Below are 19,805 nucleotides of genomic sequence, written 5' to 3'. Positions count from 1 at the left end.
ATGTGCAGCAATTAGCATGATGAAAATTAGCATTGGCACCAATGGGAGTTTTTCCCCCTAATGCTAATGGCTGCAGGGGGAGGTGCTACAGCGATAACGTCTGAGGAGGGAAGGCTTAAACCTCCCCTCTCCTCTCCAAGTGCTGCTGTTCCAATGAATATCACTCCCCACCCCCATGCTCAGTATTTAATTGAAAAATAACAACATGATTGCTAATTACGTTTTTAGCGTCACCTATAGTATTGCTTTCATCTCTGAGAACATAATACAGACATTCAGACTTTTTGTTTCAGTAAAGATGATGTGGAGAAATGTAAACAAAAAGATTTGCTGGAGCAAATGATGGCAGAGATGATTGGAGAGTTTCCCGACCTTCATCGAACAATCGTCTCTGAAAGAGATATTTACTTGACATACATGCTGAAGCAAGCAGCAAAGCGAACAGAACTACCTCGTGCTTCTGAAGGTACGCTAATATGTATGATCAGAAAATACACCATGTGGTGTGACCCCTTACCCATGCTACTCCTCAGGAAATCTAATTAATCTGTGTAAACAATGTCTGTGTTGACTTCATCAGAGAGGCTTGAATGATTCAGTGCTTCAAAGATAGTCCCTTGGCTAGCCTTTTTGGACTTTGTCTAGACATCAGAAGAAACTTAGAATCATTTGTGGATACAGTTCTGGATCTGGTTTCAGATTTTTAACTCTGCCTAGCACAGGACTGGTAGAAATATCTCAGCCTTGGTTTCCCAACTGTAAAATGGAAATTACGATGATTTGCCTCACATGATTACTGAGGATACGTTCGATAACATTGCACACTAGAAATGCTGTATTATTTTTGTAATAAATTCGTGGATGTTCAGATATTTTTTTCTGTTGGAAGAACTGGGCCCACATAGTGGCTCGATACTCGCATGACAAGATGATGGATCTGGTAGTGGATATTAAACTAACAGAAAGGTGGTAAATGAATGTCAACAAGCAAATAGTAATTCACCATCCAATTCCGTATCCTGCTATACATAGAAGGCCCCTTCGTGCATTACTTGCATGAAGCGCCAACATTTGTAGAAAGGGTTTGTGAGGCCATGCCTCCAGCCCCGCCTCCAGTGATGCATGTCTTCTTCCAGCCCCGCCAATTAATCATGAGCGTGGACATCTGAGGTGGTGAGGCCTACGTGTGTAGACTTCCCCAGCTCGTCGAACTTGATCATACAGGGCCAGGAGGAGCTGTGTATTGATCATGCGTGGAGCTAGGGGCACAGCTTCATTCTACATGCTTTGCTCTTTCACATGAGTGAAGCATGAAGGAGGCCTTAATGGCTGGATCAGCAATTGAAAGCAATCTGCCACCCAATCTCTATCTTGTTTCTGTAGTTCTATAATGAAGGTGCCACTTCTGAAAAGGCTTGTTCTATGGTTTGCACATTGAAGAGCGTTGTTAAGGTAGCTTGATTTCTTGAACCTCTCGAGCATCGTTTTTGTGCACCAGTTTTTAGAACTCAGAATCCTGGCTAGGTGAAAACTAAAAGGCCCAAGTAACTAAGTAAGTAATAGTATTCTCCCAAGTAGCTACAAATAGGTGCTGTTGCCAGGATGTCAAGAAGCTTAGTGGCTTCACATAGGTCTGTAAAAGTAAGAGTGCACTGACAATGAAGCCAAGCATCTTAGCCACATAGCATTTAAATACTTGAAAAGAGTACCCACATATGTAGAACTCCTTTCCCAGAGAGGCTTGCCTGGCCCAGTCCCTTGTTCTGTTCTCAGTGGCAGGTCTTTTAGGCTTTTTACAATCCAACCCTATGTGTGCTTCCTCAGAAGTAAGATTCATTGTGTCCAGTGAAGCTTACTCTCCAGTAAGTGTGTTTTTAGGCTTGCAGCCTTAGTTGTCTGGCGATTTAGTTTCTGGCCATTAATTTACATTGGTTTTAACTGCCTGCTGTGATCTGTAGTTTTAAAGATTTTACTGGGTTTTGTTATTTCTTATGTAAAATGCTCTGAAAGTCATGGCCAAAGAGTGGCCTAAATATATAAATGAATAAATGCTGAACATTGAATGTAGGGTCTTTGTTTGCTTGTTCCTTTTCTTCCCTGTCTTAGCTGAACCAAGAAGATGTGTCCCTTCTGTTGTAGTTGGGGTAGTTGGAATGGGTCATGTGCCCGGGATTGAAAAGAACTGGAACACTGACTTGAACATCCAGGAAATAATGAGGTAATTCTCTCTCTGGTAGGTTTAGTCATTTTCCTTACAAGTTACAATTTCTGCAGTTAGCCTGAGGGCAGGAATAAAAATGCCAGTGAATAGGTATAGGGACAGATGGCTAATTGCACTAGAGATGAAATAGGATGACTCTCTAGTGTTTCAGGTGATGCAGAAAAGTCCTTGGTTAGGCAGGGATCATCTTCTGGAAAATAAATATTTGGAAGAGGGGCTATTATGCGATCTTCCACATGAAACAAATGTGGGAAATTACATAACAGACTTCTGATCTTTTTTTCTGAGTAGTGCTGAGGCCAAAAATACAAAAATGATAATTTCGTGTCATCTGAGGCAAAGGTTGAGGTTTGATAATATAGAAAAGAGACACACACATTACAACACCCAAACACCAAATCAGAAAAAGAGGGCTCCTACATAACTATTTCAATGAAAATAATTTAAAATGCATCATATACAGTGAATCATCTATTACAAAATTATATGTACACTGTAGATACAGAGTGCCATAACTAAATATAATGAATTGCTGAAAAAGTCCTATGTATTTAATTTAGATGTAGATAAATGGTATAAGGAAAAATTGATTCATGTTTCCAGCACCCTAGAAAGTCAATTTAAATTGAACTGGTGTTCCACCTGTTTCCAGACTCCCTCTCTAAAGATGCACTGCAAAATAAAAAGGATTTTAAAAATGGCATCTATAATAGTATACATCATAAGATATAGAATGAGTACCCTGTTATGTTGGTTCATTATCTGATTCAGTAATTAAGGATATAGTAATGGGACTGATGTCTGAGTAGACATGTATAGGATTGCACTGTAGTAGTTAGTGTTTGAACTATACCATGTATGCTGTTATCCAGCAGATAACTGCCAGAATGGTGTAAGCTCTATAGTTGTTACATTAGTAATTTTTAAACAATTGAATGGTATATTAATATCTGAAAACTGCCATATGATGCATTGTGGATTTAACACACTCACCTGAGTTACAAAGTTAATGACAAATTGTAGTGCTTGATCAAAATAACTATTAGTCCTATTTCTCTGAGCATAGCTGGATAGTAAAGTTCTTTTTTCTCTCTGTGTGTTTCAGTGTGCCTCCTCCATCAACTGCCAGTAAGATCCTCAGGCTTGTTATCAAGGCCACAGTATTTGGACTAGTGGGCTACGGCTGCTATAGGATGGGACAAAGGACAGTTCGTTTTATTCTCTCTATGCCTGTTGCACAGAACTATCTTCAGAAACTGTCAGATGTAAAATCTCAGCATTGAATTGGAAGATTCCGGAACTTGCTGGGACAAAATGCAACATACCTAAAATTGGACCAGAGAAATGACGACTGAGAATTTCTGTCCCATAGTCTCATCTGATGCTGAGTTACAGTGTAACCAGTGGATTGATATTAAAAGCTACACCAGCTGTGACCTAAACTAATAAGCATTCACCCACCAACCTGATTAAATGTGTGGCATAGAAGCATATGCCAGTGTAAGGTACCTAAAGTATGTACACATATATATCATGCTATTATGTGTATATAGCATATTTATAAAGATGATATAGTAAATGGACAACACTGAGTCTAATATTCTTGGACATAATCCCCTGGAAACATCCAGTGTGTAAGCATAGTTGAAATGAATGAGGCCTGTACAAGAATGCAGTTCTTCATTTCACTGAAGCTTGCACAGGAAGACTTGCTAGTGAATTGTGTCCCTTGATCTCTTTTTCCAGAGGAACAATATGCTAGCTGTGCTCCTAGTAGAAAGCACAGTGGCCCATAAGGTATGTGTATTTTCGGTATAAGTAATACCAAGTTATCCTTCCTGGTGCCAAGCACCTATACAATTACTTAGAAGGACCTCTTCTTACTGGAAGACTTTTATACATAGTGGCTTTTTTTAAAACAGACAAACAAACTGCAGAAGCTTTTCAAATATCAGAAATGTGCTGGCTATTGTTGATAAACCTCTTTTACAAGCCTTACTGACTAAATAAAAAAAAAAGTTGCATTCAGCATTGTACCCAATGGACATGATCCAGCCAAAGTTATGTACTTTAAAATCCCATCCATTTTGATGGAAGAGTGCTTAAGTCTGGCTGGATCATGCCTTTTTTTTTTTTAGGCCTCCCGAACAATAGGTAGCATCCAGCTGTTCCCCAGTGCTGGCACTAATGACGTTGCGCTGGTGTAAATGAATGCCTGTGCAACGTAACTAGCACTTGCGAGAACAATGGGGAAAGTGGCAATTTGCTGCCAAGTTGCAGTGGCGAATCACTTTTTCGCATTGCCCTAGCAAGCGCTACTTACATTGTGTAAATGAAATGTTGGTTTTCGTACGTCATTAGCTCTAGCGTTGAGGCAGAATTCAATAATGCCCAGTGTTTTGTTTTGTTTTTTCCGCGAATAAGAGTTCAGCAGCAGTCTGTTTTGTTTTTTTCAGTTGCTGTTGGATAATTTATGTTTACAGAGCACACAGTTCCTCTGGATTAGATTAATTTTATTCATATTAGTAAACCAAATCATGTTGGCATGAATCTGAGTACTGCAAAGCATTTGAGAGACTATTCCCTATAGAGTTTTTTCTTCTCCTCTTTGGGGGAAAAATAAATCTGGAACTGATATGTGTGTAGTATTTACCCTTCATTTCTTGGATGCCATGTAAGCAACTTATCACAATTGCAGTCGAATGTAATAAAATACTGATTTAAAAAAGAATCAGTGGAATGTTACTTTATCATTGATCTGTCAGTATTTTTTGATTGCCTGGGGTTTTGTTTGTGTAGCATTATGGGTACTTTTCAACTATTGCAACTTTTTTAACATCTACATTGTTTAAAAAAAGTCATGTACATTTTGTAGACATTTATATGTCCTTAAGATTACTTTTGAGTGTGTAATTTTGCCACCCCACCAGAATATTGATCATAAAAATTATGATTGCTAATCAGTCCTGTGAAAGCGTCTTGCCTGCTACTGTGACTTTTATGCAATTGTCCATTGGCTGAAGAAAATACCATTTCTGGCTTTAGCCTTCTTTCCCCTCTTCTTTTGGGAAGATGGAGTTTGAGCACTGAGGAACTCAGCACTGATATCAGTAAAATCTATAACCTGATTGCATATTTATCAGAGCAAACATTAAGGTCACAGTTCCAAGGCCTTCATATGAGAAATTAATACCATTGCAGCCTGTCCTTTCTGTTAACTGGGCACAGTCCAGCACAAGTAAATGCACTTGAGTCCTGTTGAAAAACTAGAAGGACTTAAACCCAATTTAACAATGTAATGAGCGTATCTGTTTTTGGTTCTTACTTTAAGGAGGCTATAGACTTGATTTCTTAGTGGTGGTATTGCAGAAGTGGTGCTAAGGGGAGCTCACAACCTTCTCCAACCTGGGGCCCTCCAGATGTTTTGGATTTCAACTCCCATCAGCCCCCAGCCAGCATGGCCAATGGCTGGGAATCCTGGGAGTTATAACCTAAAAAATCTGGAGGGCATCAGGTTGGGGAAGGATCGATCATTTTAATGGATTCCAGACAGTTTTATTGAAATTAATGGAAGCGGTACACCAACAACTGCCCAATGTTGCTTCCCAACATCAGTGGGGGGAAAAGGTCGTTGAGGTTTGGTCTACCTTTTTTTTGTGTATCCTGTATTGCAATTATATGTACAACATTTGAGACAGCTTGCTCTAGAATTCCATCGCTCAGTTTTATTGAACAGTCTAGAGCAGGAATGACCAACATTTTGGGCTCCAAGGGTGATCTGGGTCAGGGGGCATGTGCATGCACATCCATGCGCACACACACCAGCAATCCTGATTCAGATCACTCTTTCCTCTTTGTAGGAAGATTGCTCTTTCCTCACTGGAAAGAATGATCTGAATGAGAATCTTCACTTCTTCTCCCAGCAATCTGTATAAGGATGTCTGGGGGAATTAGATGATTGCAGGTTGGGGGTGGGGGGAGTCAGGACACCCTTGGAGGGACCATATGTGGCCCCTGGGCCATGGGTTGTGCACCCCTGGTCTAGAGTAAGTGGGTTGAGATCAAGAGCTAGGCTAGGTGTAAGATATGTGGAAGAAATATCCTTTCACTTACCCTTCATCTTGACTAGCTTAGGCACTTGACTGAACAAGAACAGGTCACTTTAAACTATGTAAAATGATGGCAGAGGGTGTACAGGTTGATTTACACAGGTTACTCAGATTTGATTTACAAATCAACACAAGATGCAAGGAAATAAAGGGTCATGTCACTGGTCTTCTACACCCCATATTGCTTTACTGATTACTGTTTGGAAGAAAGAGGTTATGGGTTTGAAAGTACCATGTGTAAACAACTTTTTACCAATTACAATAATTTAATTCTGATGGATTCTCCTTTATTTTTAACTCTTACAAGGTTTAATAAAATGTTTACAATAAAACTAGTATACCCTTTGGGAATCAAATCATGTCACAAACCTGTTGGATCTTTTTAATGTGTCTCTTCCTCCCTGCCACCCCCCCCCCCCGACCCACCCAAATCTTGTAGGTTAAGTATATTATGTTTACTTTAAAGTATTCAGACTTGGGTAAATTTTACAAAACATTAAAAACAAGGTCAGTGCAAACATGTGAGCCTTAAGCTTGAATGGACTCATGCTAAATGAGGGACTTGAGGCATGCTGTGCTGTATGTTTTTCCACATGCCAAAAAAATAAAATAATAAAATGGCTATCTGTATGCAGGCATTTCATCTTCAGCACTGGATTGTGTGCTTTATTCAAAAGGGTATATGCTGTGTGCTATTCTTTGTCTCAAAGACTTCTTCCCAATGTAGTCAGTACACATAAAGATATACTCACTTGATTAGATTAAATGGGGCAGACCGTGTTTAATGCTACATTGAATGCTTCTTGGCTCTAAACCTCACTGAAATTGCTTAGTTAAATATGTCCCATGGATCCTGAGGAAGACGATTCATAGAAGTTTCTGTTGCCTGAAGAATACAAAACCAATTTATATTATTTATTCATTTATTTTATTACATTGCTATACCAACCTATTAGCTGAAGCTCTCTTGGCATTTCACAAAACAAAACATAAAACCATAAAATACAGTTACATAGCAAACATAATATTAACATCTTCAGTTTAAAACAGATTTAAACCCAAAGTAAAAACCAGAGTAAAAGTTAGAAGCCATGCAAAGATGTAAATGCACTACAATGATTTTTTTTAATGGAGGGGCTATAAAACGTGGAAAATAAAAACATCTGGTGCCGAAAAGACCACAACATAGGTGCCAGGGGAGAGTCTCTGGAAAGGGCATTCCAGAACTGGGGTGCCACCACTGAAAAGGCCCTCTCCTTTAGTAGCCACCTGCTTCAGCTCATTCAGCAGAGGTACTTGGAAAAGGAGGATGTATTCTACAAGACTATTACAAACTGAACTATGAGCTCAGGTTATAAATCTAGAAATACAAATCAGATTCTCTGGTTCAGCCTCAAGGGTTTTTAGCACCCTGGACAAAATATTAAAAGAGCTGTTCTTCCTCTCTGAGTTGAAGACTGAAGTTTATGGGTTTCGCAACTTTGCAGCTAAGTAAACTCTGAAGAGGGTTTTGTCCACAAGCAACGCATTATTAGCATAGCTGTGTGAGCCAGCTTCTTCCTCCACTGACATTTCCATTTGCCCCTTTTCTTTTGTACCTGTTTGAGACTGGCTCCCAGCTGTAGGTTACTCAACCCTGGATGACTTGCAGATTAGTGCAAAACTGATTCCTTTGAAAAGCATTGGGGTTTCTGATCATAAGAAGACCAATATACACTAGCATTTTAACATTTGGCTCACTTGTGTGGCACACAACATACTCCAAAACCTGATGACCTTATACTATTTCTCCCCCAATATTCCATTTTTTCCAGGCCCCCTTTTTTAAAGTTCCCCACCCTGTGATTGCTGTTTCCATGCATGACTGAGTGTTGTCTATCAATGTTATAACTCTAACCAGTGGGGATGGCCCCAAACCTGTAGAGCCTGATTTGCAACATTTTCCCCCACCTTTTCCTTTGACCTCAGGCAGTCGGGGGTAAGGGATTTGCCTGCAGGAAATCTGGGTTATTCTCCATTTTGTCTCCTCCAAAGACTGGCGTGGGTGTTTAGCCATTATTTTTTTGGCTGGTTATTTTTCAATATACACTTAGGCAACTGTGAATAACCACACAATCTTATTTTCAAACCTGCATAGCTATGCAGGTGTGTGCATTTACTGGATTTTTTTTTAAAGCAACCTGAAATGGCAGGGTGACTTCCAGTTCTCCCATAACTGCAGCACTATTCTGTGACTTGTGGCGTGCGCTTGTGTTACAAACACAAATAATAAAAGCACACGTCCTTTCAACAACTCCTACTTCCACAACTACAACACTATGCATCGATATGTGGCACTTAATTATATTATGAACAGAGCGGATCCTGTGCTGTATACACTGTGTGCCCACAGAAGCAACTGTGAGGTGGGAAGAGAACACCACACCACAGCCATGCCTCAGAAATACAAAGGGGCTCCAGTCAGTATAGATTCTATCCTAGGCATTCTTATCTGGAAGCGAGTCTCACACTGATTTCAATGCGGGTGCAACACTATGAACCAATAATAAAAGTGTTGGGCTTGTGTTAAATCACTGTGAGGCTAGTTTCTCTGCCCTCCTCCTTGCTCCCTGACATTCAGGAAACCAGCCAGCCCACGTTCTGGTCTGCAACGTGGATTTTAAAATCACGGTAAAACCAGGATTTTACAGCATCTATGATACAGCAGGTGTCTTCCCCTCCACACCAAAAAAACCCAACCACCCAAAACAAAGTATCAGCAAAGAGAAGAACTCTTGCTTTAACTTACATCACTTTATGTGAAGGATTAGCAGTGCAATCTTATGCATGTCTACTTAGAAGTAAGTCCCATTGAGTTCAACAGAAGTTACTTCCAAGTAAGTGTCTACAGGACTGTAGCCTTGATGTTTTGTTTAGTTAAGCATACGCAGAACAAGACTTCCACGTACAACTGGCCTTGGTGTGGGTCTAAAGGAACAATGCGACTCATTTAATTTTTGCTGCAATCTGGAGGGCGTTCTGTATAGCTCGAAATCCAAATCACCTTCAGCCCTTCCCTGACTTACACTATTAACAGTGGACTACATTGCAGGGCCGTCATAAGCCACACTCTTTCAGCCACTGTCCCTCCTCTGAGCTTGCAATATAGCAATAAGGAACTGTATGGGCATTGGTAGCGCAATTTTTTAAATGCTTAACTCAGAGATGGTAAGGGCACAATCCTACACGTGCTTGGACAGAAAAAGAGTCCTACAATTCCCAGCATTCCCCAGCCAGCCATGCTGGCTGGGTAATACTGGGCACAGTATTATTTTTAATTACATTTTTATACAGCCCAATAGCCAAAGCTCTCTGAGCGGTTTACAGAGATTAAAAACATTAAAAGTTCAGTATACAGAGATTCAAAGCTATTTACATAAAACACACACCAGCAGACAATATACACAACAGCACTGTAGGGCCTTTTTCTGTCTGGACAGGCGTAGGATTGTGCCCCGCGTAAGAGCGAAGTTAGAAAGAGCAGGAACTCCTTTCTCAGCTTTAAGGTGCGGGGAGGCTGCGGTAACACACGCGCTCTCTTCTTTTTTCCTAGCGGGAGCTGTCCCTCCTGTCTCGGGGCGGAATTGAAAACGGCTTCCGCGGCTAACCCGGAAATTCCCCATGAAGATACGGAGATTCCGAGGGAAAACATAGCTCGCCTGCGATTGGCTAGTCTCCTGGCGCCCTGTGATGGGGTGAAACTGGGAGGCACGTGAACACGCGCGAGCTCGGATAGGCCAAATGGAGGCGTTGACGCGAGGCTAAGCGCGCGACGACAGGCGGTCCTGCGGCGCTTGCTCGCTAGCGCCCTCTCTGGCGGACGGTGGCCGAAAGGCCGGCGCGTGGCCAATGTCAACGGCTGTGCGTCGCAACTGGCGCTGCCTCCGTCGTTCGCTGCCGTTGCCGAAGTCGCGCGCCGCCGCGCCAGCCCCGCGCCGGTCGGCTAGCATGGAGCCCGCGGCGGCCTCCTCTCCGCCTGCTGGCGAGGCTCCTCGGTGGCCCGGGGCGCTTCGCTTCGACAACCGGGCGCTGCGGGCGCTGCCGCTGGACCCGAGCGAGGAGAACGTGCCTCGGCCTGTGGCGGGCGCTTGCTTCTCCCGGGTGCGGCCTACCCCGGTGCGGAACCCGCGGCTCGCAGCTCTGTCCCTGCCGGCGCTGGCGCTCCTGGGCTTGCGGGAGCCGCGGACGCCGGAGGAGAAGGCGGAGGCTGCGCTGTGCTTCAGCGGGAACCGGCTGCTGCCGGGAGCGGAGCCTGCCGCGCACTGCTACTGCGGGCACCAGTTCGGCAGCTTCGCCGGGCAGCTGGGCGACGGCGCGGCGATCTACCTGGGGGAGGTGTTGAACCCGCGTGGCGAGCGCTGGGAGATCCAGCTCAAGGGCGCCGGCCTGACCCCTTTCTCCCGGTAACAGCCCCAGCCTCGTCTGTCAGTCTCCCCACCCAATGGAGGGAGAGGGAGAGTCCGGCCCAGGCTCCTTCTTGTCCCGGAAAGACCTTGGTTTGCATTGTATATGGTGTAGACTGCAAACCTTTGCCTTAGGGAGTAATAAATTTCATTGAATTTCCTGAGACTTACTCTGAATAAATATGCATAAGGTCAGGCTGTGTACCAGCTTACTCAGAAGTAAGCCCCACTGGTATCACTGGAACATACTCTCCAGTGAAAATACACGGCAGTGCAGCTTTATTCTGCTGTCTTCTTTCCTTTTCTCTCCAATCGAGGCTCCTTCCTGTAACCTGCCTCTGTTGTCAAAAATGAGGCTGGGATATGTAATGGCTCCATAGCATGCCTCTGAGCAGGTGCAGAATTCATTTTCCAAACCAGTAAAGCAAGAGTGGGGAACATGTGGCTTTCCAGATGGTGGTGTACTACAACTCCCTTCAGCCCTAGCCAGCATGGCCAATGGTGAAAGATGATGGGAGTATGTGTAATGTATAGCCCTGTTCAGGAGTTTATCCTGAACAGGTAGCTAAATATCTGAGTACGGTGGGGGTGTACACTCAGGCCCCAGTCCTTGCAAACAAGGACTAGCAGGGTTAACATGCATAGCGCAGCCCAAAAGAGGGATGATCCTGTTTCTAAAGCGATGTCAGAAGTAGCCATTCTACAGAAACCTTTTTTTCTAAAGCTGATTTGACTAATGGCACAACTTCATGTTCATCAGTCTAGAGTCCAGGGGTGGGCAACTTGTGGTCCTCCAGATGTTTTGGCCTACAACTCCCATCAGCCCTAGTCAGCATAGCCAGTGATGAGGGATGATGAGAGTTGTAGGCCAAAACATTGGAAGGGCCACAAGTTGCTCACCCCAGGTAGAGACTCTTAAATTGAGACTGTGCATAAATGGTCTAATACTCCACCCTATTTGGGGGCAGAGAAACTGGTTTCACCGAATTTCTCCAGGGTGAGGGCAAATTCTCCTATATTTCTCACAGGTAGGGATCACCATTGACAGGGATTATATAGCACAGCTTCTTCCCTTTTTCCTATGTTGTTGTTTTTTGCACTGCCAGTGGCAACAGTATCAACTGTGTTTGCAGCCTGGACCCCATTTTGCATCCTCCACAATACCCCACACCTAGCATTGTTCTTGGGCGTGGCGGGGGGGAATGTGGCCACCACAAAAAATAATGGTGAAGAAAATGTGGAGATATTTTGCCTCCACTCTAATTGTCATTCTTCAGGGTTCAGTATCTTTCTCCAAGTGTTATATTTTCTTCCATTATATTTCTGAGGGGTGATTGTGGATACATCTTGTCGCTAATGCAGGTGCTGATAATACCACTCCTTCCTTGCAAGCCCTGTAGTAGGTGTGGGGAGGGGCAGAGTTGCATCCAGCTCCAGGGAAAAGGTGGAGCTAGTGCTGTGCCAAAATCTGTCCTCCAATTTTCTGGAAGTTTTTTCCCCACGAAAGAGGCTTCCATTTTTCTGCCTTATTCTCAGGGCATTTTATAATTTATTTTGAATGTATTTTGTGGCGTTTTTGAGCTTACCTAATCGCTATGAGGTGGTTGAGGGTACTGTGTGTTTTTTCCCATTGCTCTACAGCCTCCCAGACTGCCTACGCTTTCTGAAATGAAAAGCCCTATGGATGGAATTAACTCATAACATCTTCCACTGGGCTTTAATTGAAGTACAGGAAGCTGAGGAGGCTGCCAGAGAGGTGATTGTACAATGAAAGACAAGACACTCATACACACTCCTCAGCCACCTTAAACAGCCACTGTTATTTAAGTGTTTAGGTTCACATACATAATTTTTGGATATTCAGTGCACTTCTTGGTGAATTTCATCCCACATGTAAATTATACTTCTAAAAATACTTTGAGATCTTTGATTTTTCATCCTTTATTAATTACAGACAAGCAGATGGTCGTAAAGTTCTAAGATCAAGCATAAGAGAATTCCTTTGCAGTGAAGCAATGTTTCATCTAGGAATACCTACAACCAGGGCTGGAACATGTGTAACATCTGATTCAGAAGTTATTCGAGACATTTTTTATGATGGAAATCCCAAAAAAGAAAAGTGTACGATTGTCCTGAGAATAGCACCAACATTTATTAGGTAAGCATCCGCTTGGGTTTACTGTTAAAACAGGTATTCTATATAGCATAAATGTGTTCTGCATATATTCGGTGTAGGATATACATTTCAGGTACTTGGGGCTTTTTCCTGTTATAATTGTAAATATTTAGCTTTAAAGGTTTCTGACTGTGTCACAGGGTGATATAGGCACTCCTCTATTTGGAATGCCTTCTATTATAGATACCATTATTAGTGGTCTCCAGGTCAAATCTTAAGTTAAGAAAATTGGTCTTTCTCTGGGCTGTGAGAATAAAACCTTAGAAGATAAGTTCTGAGAAGTGCAATAGTTGGTAGTTCCACCCTTGAAACATACTTCAATCACCTCTCTGTAATAACTAAGAAAATGTTATCAGTCTTTTTTCATTATTAAACGATATATAAAACATGTGCTGTCAAACAGCGAGTTTCAGAATTGGGTCTTACAGATAAAATTTGTATTAGTGTAGTAAAACTATACCGTAGCATCATTAGCTATTATTGCCACAGAAGCTGCCAAAATGCAAAATACAAAATGTATTTCCCTTTACAGTTAAAAATATTTTTTTTAAATATCAATAAAATATCCTACGAATTGATTCCAGTAATTAACAAATCATTCTTTTATTTTAACAGGTTTGGATCATTTGAAATTTTTAAACCTGCTGATGAATATACAGGACGTAAAGGCCCCAGTGTTGATCGAAATGATATCCGAATACAAATGCTTGATTATGTAATCAGCACTTTCTATCCAGAGATTCTGCAAGCATACACAGATAATAATGTTGAGAGGAATGCTGTTTTCTTCCGAGAGGTAAGACAGCTATTATCTGATAATTTAAAACATTGATTAGGTTTGTGTCCCATTCTTCCTCCAAGGCACTGGAGGTGACATTTTAGCATTGCATCAACCCTGTGGATAATTTAGGTTGGGAGATGGAGACTCCTCCCAAGGCCTCCCACTGGCTTTTATAGCTCAGCAGAGATTTGAACTCAAGTATCCCACAACCAAACTTGCTCATATAGCTACTGCGCTTTGCTAACTCTTAGACTCTGAGGGCACAATCCTATCTGGATAGTGAGCAGCCACCAAAATCAGAAGCTGCCGACTATCCTGTGCAGGGCAGTGGGAGCATGAAGGGGATCCTTTATGCCTAGAGGGGTGATTTTGTCCATCTAGGTGCAGCTTCAGGGAGGGAAGGGGCCTGGAGACCCGATAAAAAGCTGCGTAAAGCATTTTCCATGGTCTCCTCCCTGCCCCGGGACCACCCCCTTTCCCCTGACTCCACACTCCATTTCCGAGCACGGAGACGTAGCAGAAGAACTGTGCCAGCTACGAGTGGGCAGGGAGCATGGTTTCTGGGAATAGAGGCTGGAGTACTGGCTCCAACCTCAGTTCCCAGAAACCAAACAATCCTGTGGCCCTCTAGACAGTGTCTAGTGGCCATAGGTTTGCTCCCTCCATGCAACTTTTAGGTAACATCAGTATTTTGACTTGCAGTGTGTGCAGTGACACAAGTTACTCTTTTGTAAAGATTTACAAATTCCATTTTATGAAGAGTCATATTCCTTTTCATATCTGTGTCATGCAGAGGATTTCTCTGTGTGTGATTGTACTCCTTCATTTCAGATTTTGTAAGCACTTTGGAGAGTTGTACACCTGAAATAAGAAGCGGTGGATCTGTTGCATGTAGTGAGATCTGAAGTAGTTAGTACCCCATTTTCTTCTTTGTTCCGTGTGTGCCAGGGTAACTTCTTAAAAATGATACGTTTATTGGCTGTTGGAACTCTAATGATCTATGGTTAATGGCATATTTGAATATATAGAAGGAAAATGCTTGGAATGAACACTTGTAGTTATTTAATGTTTTATATCTATTTAATATAGTTATGGAGAGTGTATGAAAATATAACGTTCATATACAGAAACAGCTTGAAATCTAATTTAGTTGTATTTTAAGGTAACAAGGCGGACAGCAAGGATGGTTGCTGAGTGGCAGTGTGTCGGATTTTGTCATGGTGTGCTCAACACTGACAACATGAGTATAGTTGGACTTACAATTGACTATGGACCGTTTGGATTTATGGACAGGTTAGTGTAGCTCAGGTGCTTAAAGCATATAAATGCTACGTTGACTGTACAAAATATTACCAGTCTCTTTTCATTGTTTTATTTTTTGAAAAATAATTTGTAGTGGAATCTGGAAGAAATTAAAGCATGCCGTGATATATTTTTAAATGAACTCCTAAAATCTTTGTACTGGAATTTACTTATTGAAATTAATGGAGTGAGCCTGGAACAATTCTGCTGCATGTTGCAGCATTAATCTTGTCAAGCTTGTTAGATAGCTGGCACAGGTTTATATGCATGTGTTACCTAGCATTTTTTCCTCTGTTCTAGATTGTATTATCTGGTCTTGGATCAAATTAAGGTGGAATAATATAAGATCATGCTTCAGCATGTGCATAAGGTGGAATAATTCTAAAATATGTAACTTTATGTATTTCTTAAGATATCTTGTGACTGTCCAGTCATAAAAATTAATGTGCCAAATATTTCTGTTTTGTAGGTATGATCCTGAACATATTTGCAATGGGTCTGATAACACAGGCCGCTACGCTTATAATAAACAACCAGAGATTTGTAAGTGGAATCTAGGCAAACTTGCCGAAACCTTAGTCCCAGAACTTCCACTGGAAATCAGTATACCCATTTTGGAAGAAGAATATGATGCAGAATTTGAGAGACATTATTTGCAAAAAATGAGAAAGAAGCTAGGATTCATTCAGCTCCAGTTAGACGATGATAACAAATTGGTATCTGACTTCTTAGAAACTATGCATATTACAGGTTAGTGTACGTTGTACATAACGTTAAAAATAATAAGGTATCATTCATTTGATCATCCACATAGAATAATCTGGATCATTTGAATACATTGGAAACAATAATATGATACTAATATATGACGAAACAGTTAGAATTGAATTGTAGAAAGTTAAATTTAAAAGTTGAGAGACAGGCCCTGTTCACATGTAAACAACATCCCATCAGTTTAACAACACAGAAACAAACTATGGGTTAACCACTGGGTTGTTTAACCCCAGCAGTTTGGGTTCTCACATCAAGTTCCACAATCTATGAAAGAACCGTTTGTGGGTTGTGGGGTAAAAGGGGAAGAGATGGGCATGCCCACTCATGATCGACAGCCCATCAGTTTTTAAACCTAAGGTTGTCGTTTCATGCGAACCAGGTCACAGTGCTGCATAACTTGAACATAAAGTTTCCATTAAATCTATTAGGTGCGGATTTTACAAATACTTTTCGCTTGCTGAGCTCCTTCTCAGTAGACTCTGATCCTTTAAAGTTAGAAGACTTCTTAGATAAGATTTCAAAGCAGTGTGCATCTTTAGAAGAACTGAAAGTTGCTTACAAACCTCAAATGGATCCCAGGTATGATACTATGTGTTCAGTGTTCGTTCCAGTTTTTAAATTTATTTCTGTGGGAGGACAGATGAATTAATCGTTACCATTTTGGCTTTTTAAAGTTTTGGGAGTAAAGAAGCTGAAATACAGCCTGGCATTCAGCAGAGTTGAACTCTGCACAGATAAAACTTATGAAATGACATGTCTGTCCTCTCATATTTAAAAATGCCTCTAGAAGTCTAAATTTTGCTGCTATTATAATGTATGACTTTGTAGACTGTATGTTAAATAATAGTTTCTAATCTGCAACTAACACATAACTGAAGGTAACTCATTTATGTTGGTATTATTCAATTTTCCCCCTTCTCTGTTTCTAGACAGCTTTCAATGATGCTGATGTTAGCACAGTCTAATCCACAACTCTTTGCCTTAATTGGAACAAAATCAAATATAAATAAAGAATTGGAACGCATAGAACAGTTCTCTAAACTACAACAGTTAACAGCATCTGAATTACTTAGTAGAAATAAAGGGCACTGGAAAGACTGGCTGCAGAACTACAGGTGGGATTTATATTCCATTTATTTCAGCAGTGTTAATGGGGATTTTTTTCATTAATTGTAACCTATTGTTTGTGTTGGCAATCTCACATACACTACTCAATGTATGAAGTTTTCAAAGATGAAATCTCAGCATTGTGGTCTGCATATCACATCAGGGTGCTATTATAAACCATAGTCCTGTCCTCTTAAGATCCCTGATTTGGATGGTGAAGGAATGTGAATTCAAGTGTATTAGTTCTTTTGTTTTAAAAACCCTCTTTCATTGGACTAAGCTTTCTCTTCTTCTGTGTGCTTTCAGAGTTCGGCTAGAAAAAGAAATGGAACACATTAGTAATACTGATACTTGGAATGCTGAGCATGTAAAAATTATGAATTCAAACAATCCAAAATATATCTTAAGAAACTACATTGCTCAAAATGCTATAGAGGCAGCAGAAAACGGTGATTTCACAGAGGTAAATGGTGTTGTCAAACAATGCAGAATCAATCCAGTGGGTGTTCACTGGGTATGGAATAATTGAACTCTGAGGGTTCCTGGGGCTGAAAAGTGGTATAAGAATATGAATATGTCTTATTCATGTTTAAAAATGGAAAAATAAAATGCATGTTTTGCTGTAATCATTGTGTTCCTTCCCTCCCAGATAAGGAATGTCCTGACACTCTTAGAAAAGCCATACAAAGATACAGAATGTTACAGTGAGGTAACTGAGGAGGCTGAAGAAGAAGCTGTAGCTGCCACTGCTGCCTGCAGTTCAGCAACCCGGCGAAGAGTTCCATATAGCAGTAAACCTCCACTCTGGGCTTCAGAACTCTGTGTTACATGATCTTCATAACTGCCTTGTTAGCATTTTCCACAAAGAGATTGTGAACTTCTCAGTTGTGGATAATGCAGCAAGGCGCAACAGAAGTGCTATTAAGTCTCAAACAGATTGCTTGGATGTTGTCACAGTTTCACCTGAGCCATGTTCATTTTATAAGATGTGACAATCAACTGTCCATGCACACTGTAAATGTGTTGGGAGACAGACCAAAGTTTTACCTTTTAGCCATCATCCACAAAGTGCAAATTTTTATGCACACTGGTCTGAGAACATCCAAATGAAATTTGTGTTTGTGAAGACAAAAATAGCAAATCAGATATTGGATGTATTTTTGTCTGAAAATGGATTAATAGTACTTCCTAACAATGTTTATAACACTTATGCAGGGATATTTTAATTCTCTCTTGGTGGGGAGTGAGTTTAAGGCCATAATTACTTATTTGAAGCTACGTTTCATTTAACTGTAGTTCATTTATTGTGAACCCTCATGCTTGTATCATGTTTTTAAACAAATCATTGGGTACTAGGGAAAATATAGCAATAATGTGCATTACAAAAAGAGAACAGAAGCAAGAAATAAGTTTCAACTTAACTACATAATGACCTGGTTCACACATAACGCTGACCTAGCGGTTGGTGAATTCTGGATTGTCGTGCAAACCCAGCCATGCTAACAAACCATGGTTTGTTAACTACTAACAACCCAGAAAGAGAACCCATGGTTTGTTATTGGGTTGTGAACTTTGGATTATTTAAACCATGGGTGGTGGTTATACGTGAACCCAGAATTGTGGGTTGTTCATGGAGTGTTTTGCCAGGCTACAGAGGTAGTGGGCAAGAGTGGTTAAAAAAAAACCCAGCCCCTCTACATGCCAGTACTACAGCGCCACAGAGGCATTTGCGTTACAGGGAAAGAGCAGGCAAAAAAGGAGGGAAACAAGCCAAGGATTGAGAAAAGAAGCCACAGTTTGCTTTATTGTCTGCCAGATGGACCCTGGGTAGGTCAAGAAACCATGGGTTAGCATTATGTACGAACCAGGTTTACATGTGGGGACTGTTCACAAATCATGGTGGGATATCGTGGGTTAATTAATCCATGTTTTGCAGGGTGCGCACTATGCGTGAGCCGCTTCCATTTTCTGTAAATCTCCATTTGGTGCAATCAGAGGTTGTCAGCATGATGTACAAACCCATACTAATGGGTTATTTAGATGCCCATGATTTGCTGCCATGACATGCAAACCAGGTCCCAGTGGCTCAATTTCAGCTTGGCTGATGTGCATACAGAAGTGATGTATGCACTTGTGATGTATACCCTTGCAGTGATGTATACCCTTGCATGCATCTCCAGTTGGACTGGGAAGTGTGTATGCAAATGGTTGCTATGCTTATAGTTCAGGACTGTATCCTGATTTGGGTCTGTACGTGCTGTTTATTTCACTGGATCAGGTATAGTTAATGCAGTCCCCAAAAGGAGATGTTCATTGCTAATGGCACCAATTACTTGTTGCAGTAGTTGGGAGGACTGAACCTTGCCTTTTCCTCTCCTGCCCTGAAGATGTGATTAGCCCTGGCACTGAGTGCAACTTTAAGTTAGATTTCTCCAATAGGTCAGTTTTGTCAAAATGTATTGTGGAAAAATTGCTCAGTATTCAAACGCCTTCCACATGCAAATGTTGTGTTCTTTCACACTTTCATCTAGTATAGCTTATTTATTTTCTATATTTCAACTTTACTACCTCGGGGAAAGTCTTTCATTCTTGCAGTTTTTCCTATTTGGGTAACTGCTTAGTCATATTTTAATGTTAATAGCATTTGAACTTTAAAACTCAACACCTTTAGCATGTATCTCAGTTAGAAATTTCAGTAAATCAACTGGATCAAAACGTTTTCCAGAAGAGTTGAGGAGAGATGTCACTACAATAATTGGCTTAATGGTTGGGTGACTGTGGCTGCAGTCATAAGCACTGGTTGTTGTTTTTACAGAGTCCTATTAATCAGTAGGATGTACTTTCAAAATACCGTATCTTTATGTTTTCATTGATCTGGATGCACCACTGAGGA

At 41.2% G+C, this 19,805-nt stretch overlaps 2 protein-coding genes and 1 long non-coding RNA gene across 6 annotated transcripts in view; 2 read left to right on the top strand and 1 right to left on the bottom strand.

Annotated features, from left to right (window-relative positions):
* Positions 1 to 6,972, top strand: part of TRABD (TraB domain containing) — a 40,568-nt gene extending 33,596 nt beyond the window's left edge. Inside the window, exons 8-10 of one of the 4 annotated variants that reach the window (XM_084810940.1) lie at positions 294 to 466; positions 2,107 to 2,233; positions 3,327 to 6,972. In XM_084810940.1, coding sequence (XP_084667066.1) covers positions 294 to 466; positions 2,107 to 2,222 — 289 coding nt within the window. In that variant the 3' untranslated portion in view covers positions 2,223 to 2,233; positions 3,327 to 6,972. The remainder of the gene's footprint in view (positions 1 to 293; positions 467 to 2,106; positions 2,234 to 3,326) is intronic. The other 3 variants (XM_084810936.1, XM_084810938.1, XM_084810939.1) reach the window with 3 other exon arrangements.
* On the bottom strand, positions 2,652 to 10,000 carry LOC146340076 (uncharacterized). Its single transcript, XR_014784461.1, has 3 exons — positions 9,759 to 10,000; positions 7,083 to 7,216; positions 2,652 to 3,546 (listed from the first exon to the last, which is right to left on the bottom strand). It is a non-coding gene; the product is annotated as an uncharacterized LOC146340076 (long non-coding RNA).
* Positions 10,001 to 10,184: 184 nt separating this feature from the next.
* On the top strand, positions 10,185 to 18,625 carry SELENOO (selenoprotein O). The gene is made up of 9 exons (XM_084810935.1): positions 10,185 to 10,772; positions 12,727 to 12,930; positions 13,564 to 13,744; positions 14,892 to 15,022; positions 15,501 to 15,781; positions 16,234 to 16,384; positions 16,735 to 16,920; positions 17,219 to 17,375; positions 17,562 to 18,625. The coding sequence occupies exons 1-9, from the start codon at positions 10,219 to 10,221 to the stop codon at positions 17,751 to 17,753; spliced, it is 2,037 nt and encodes a 678-aa protein (XP_084667061.1). The 5' UTR covers positions 10,185 to 10,218; the 3' UTR covers positions 17,754 to 18,625.
* Positions 18,626 to 19,805: the final 1,180 nt, after the last annotated feature.

This window comes from Heloderma suspectum, chromosome 7 (genome assembly GCF_057233095.1).
Source record: "Heloderma suspectum isolate Gila_16-S chromosome 7, 16-S_ref, whole genome shotgun sequence".
In the NCBI taxonomy this organism is placed as follows: domain Eukaryota; kingdom Metazoa; phylum Chordata; class Lepidosauria; order Squamata; family Helodermatidae; genus Heloderma; species Heloderma suspectum.
The sequence above is the reverse complement of the archived record's forward strand: the minus strand, read 5'-3'. Positions and strand labels throughout refer to the sequence as shown.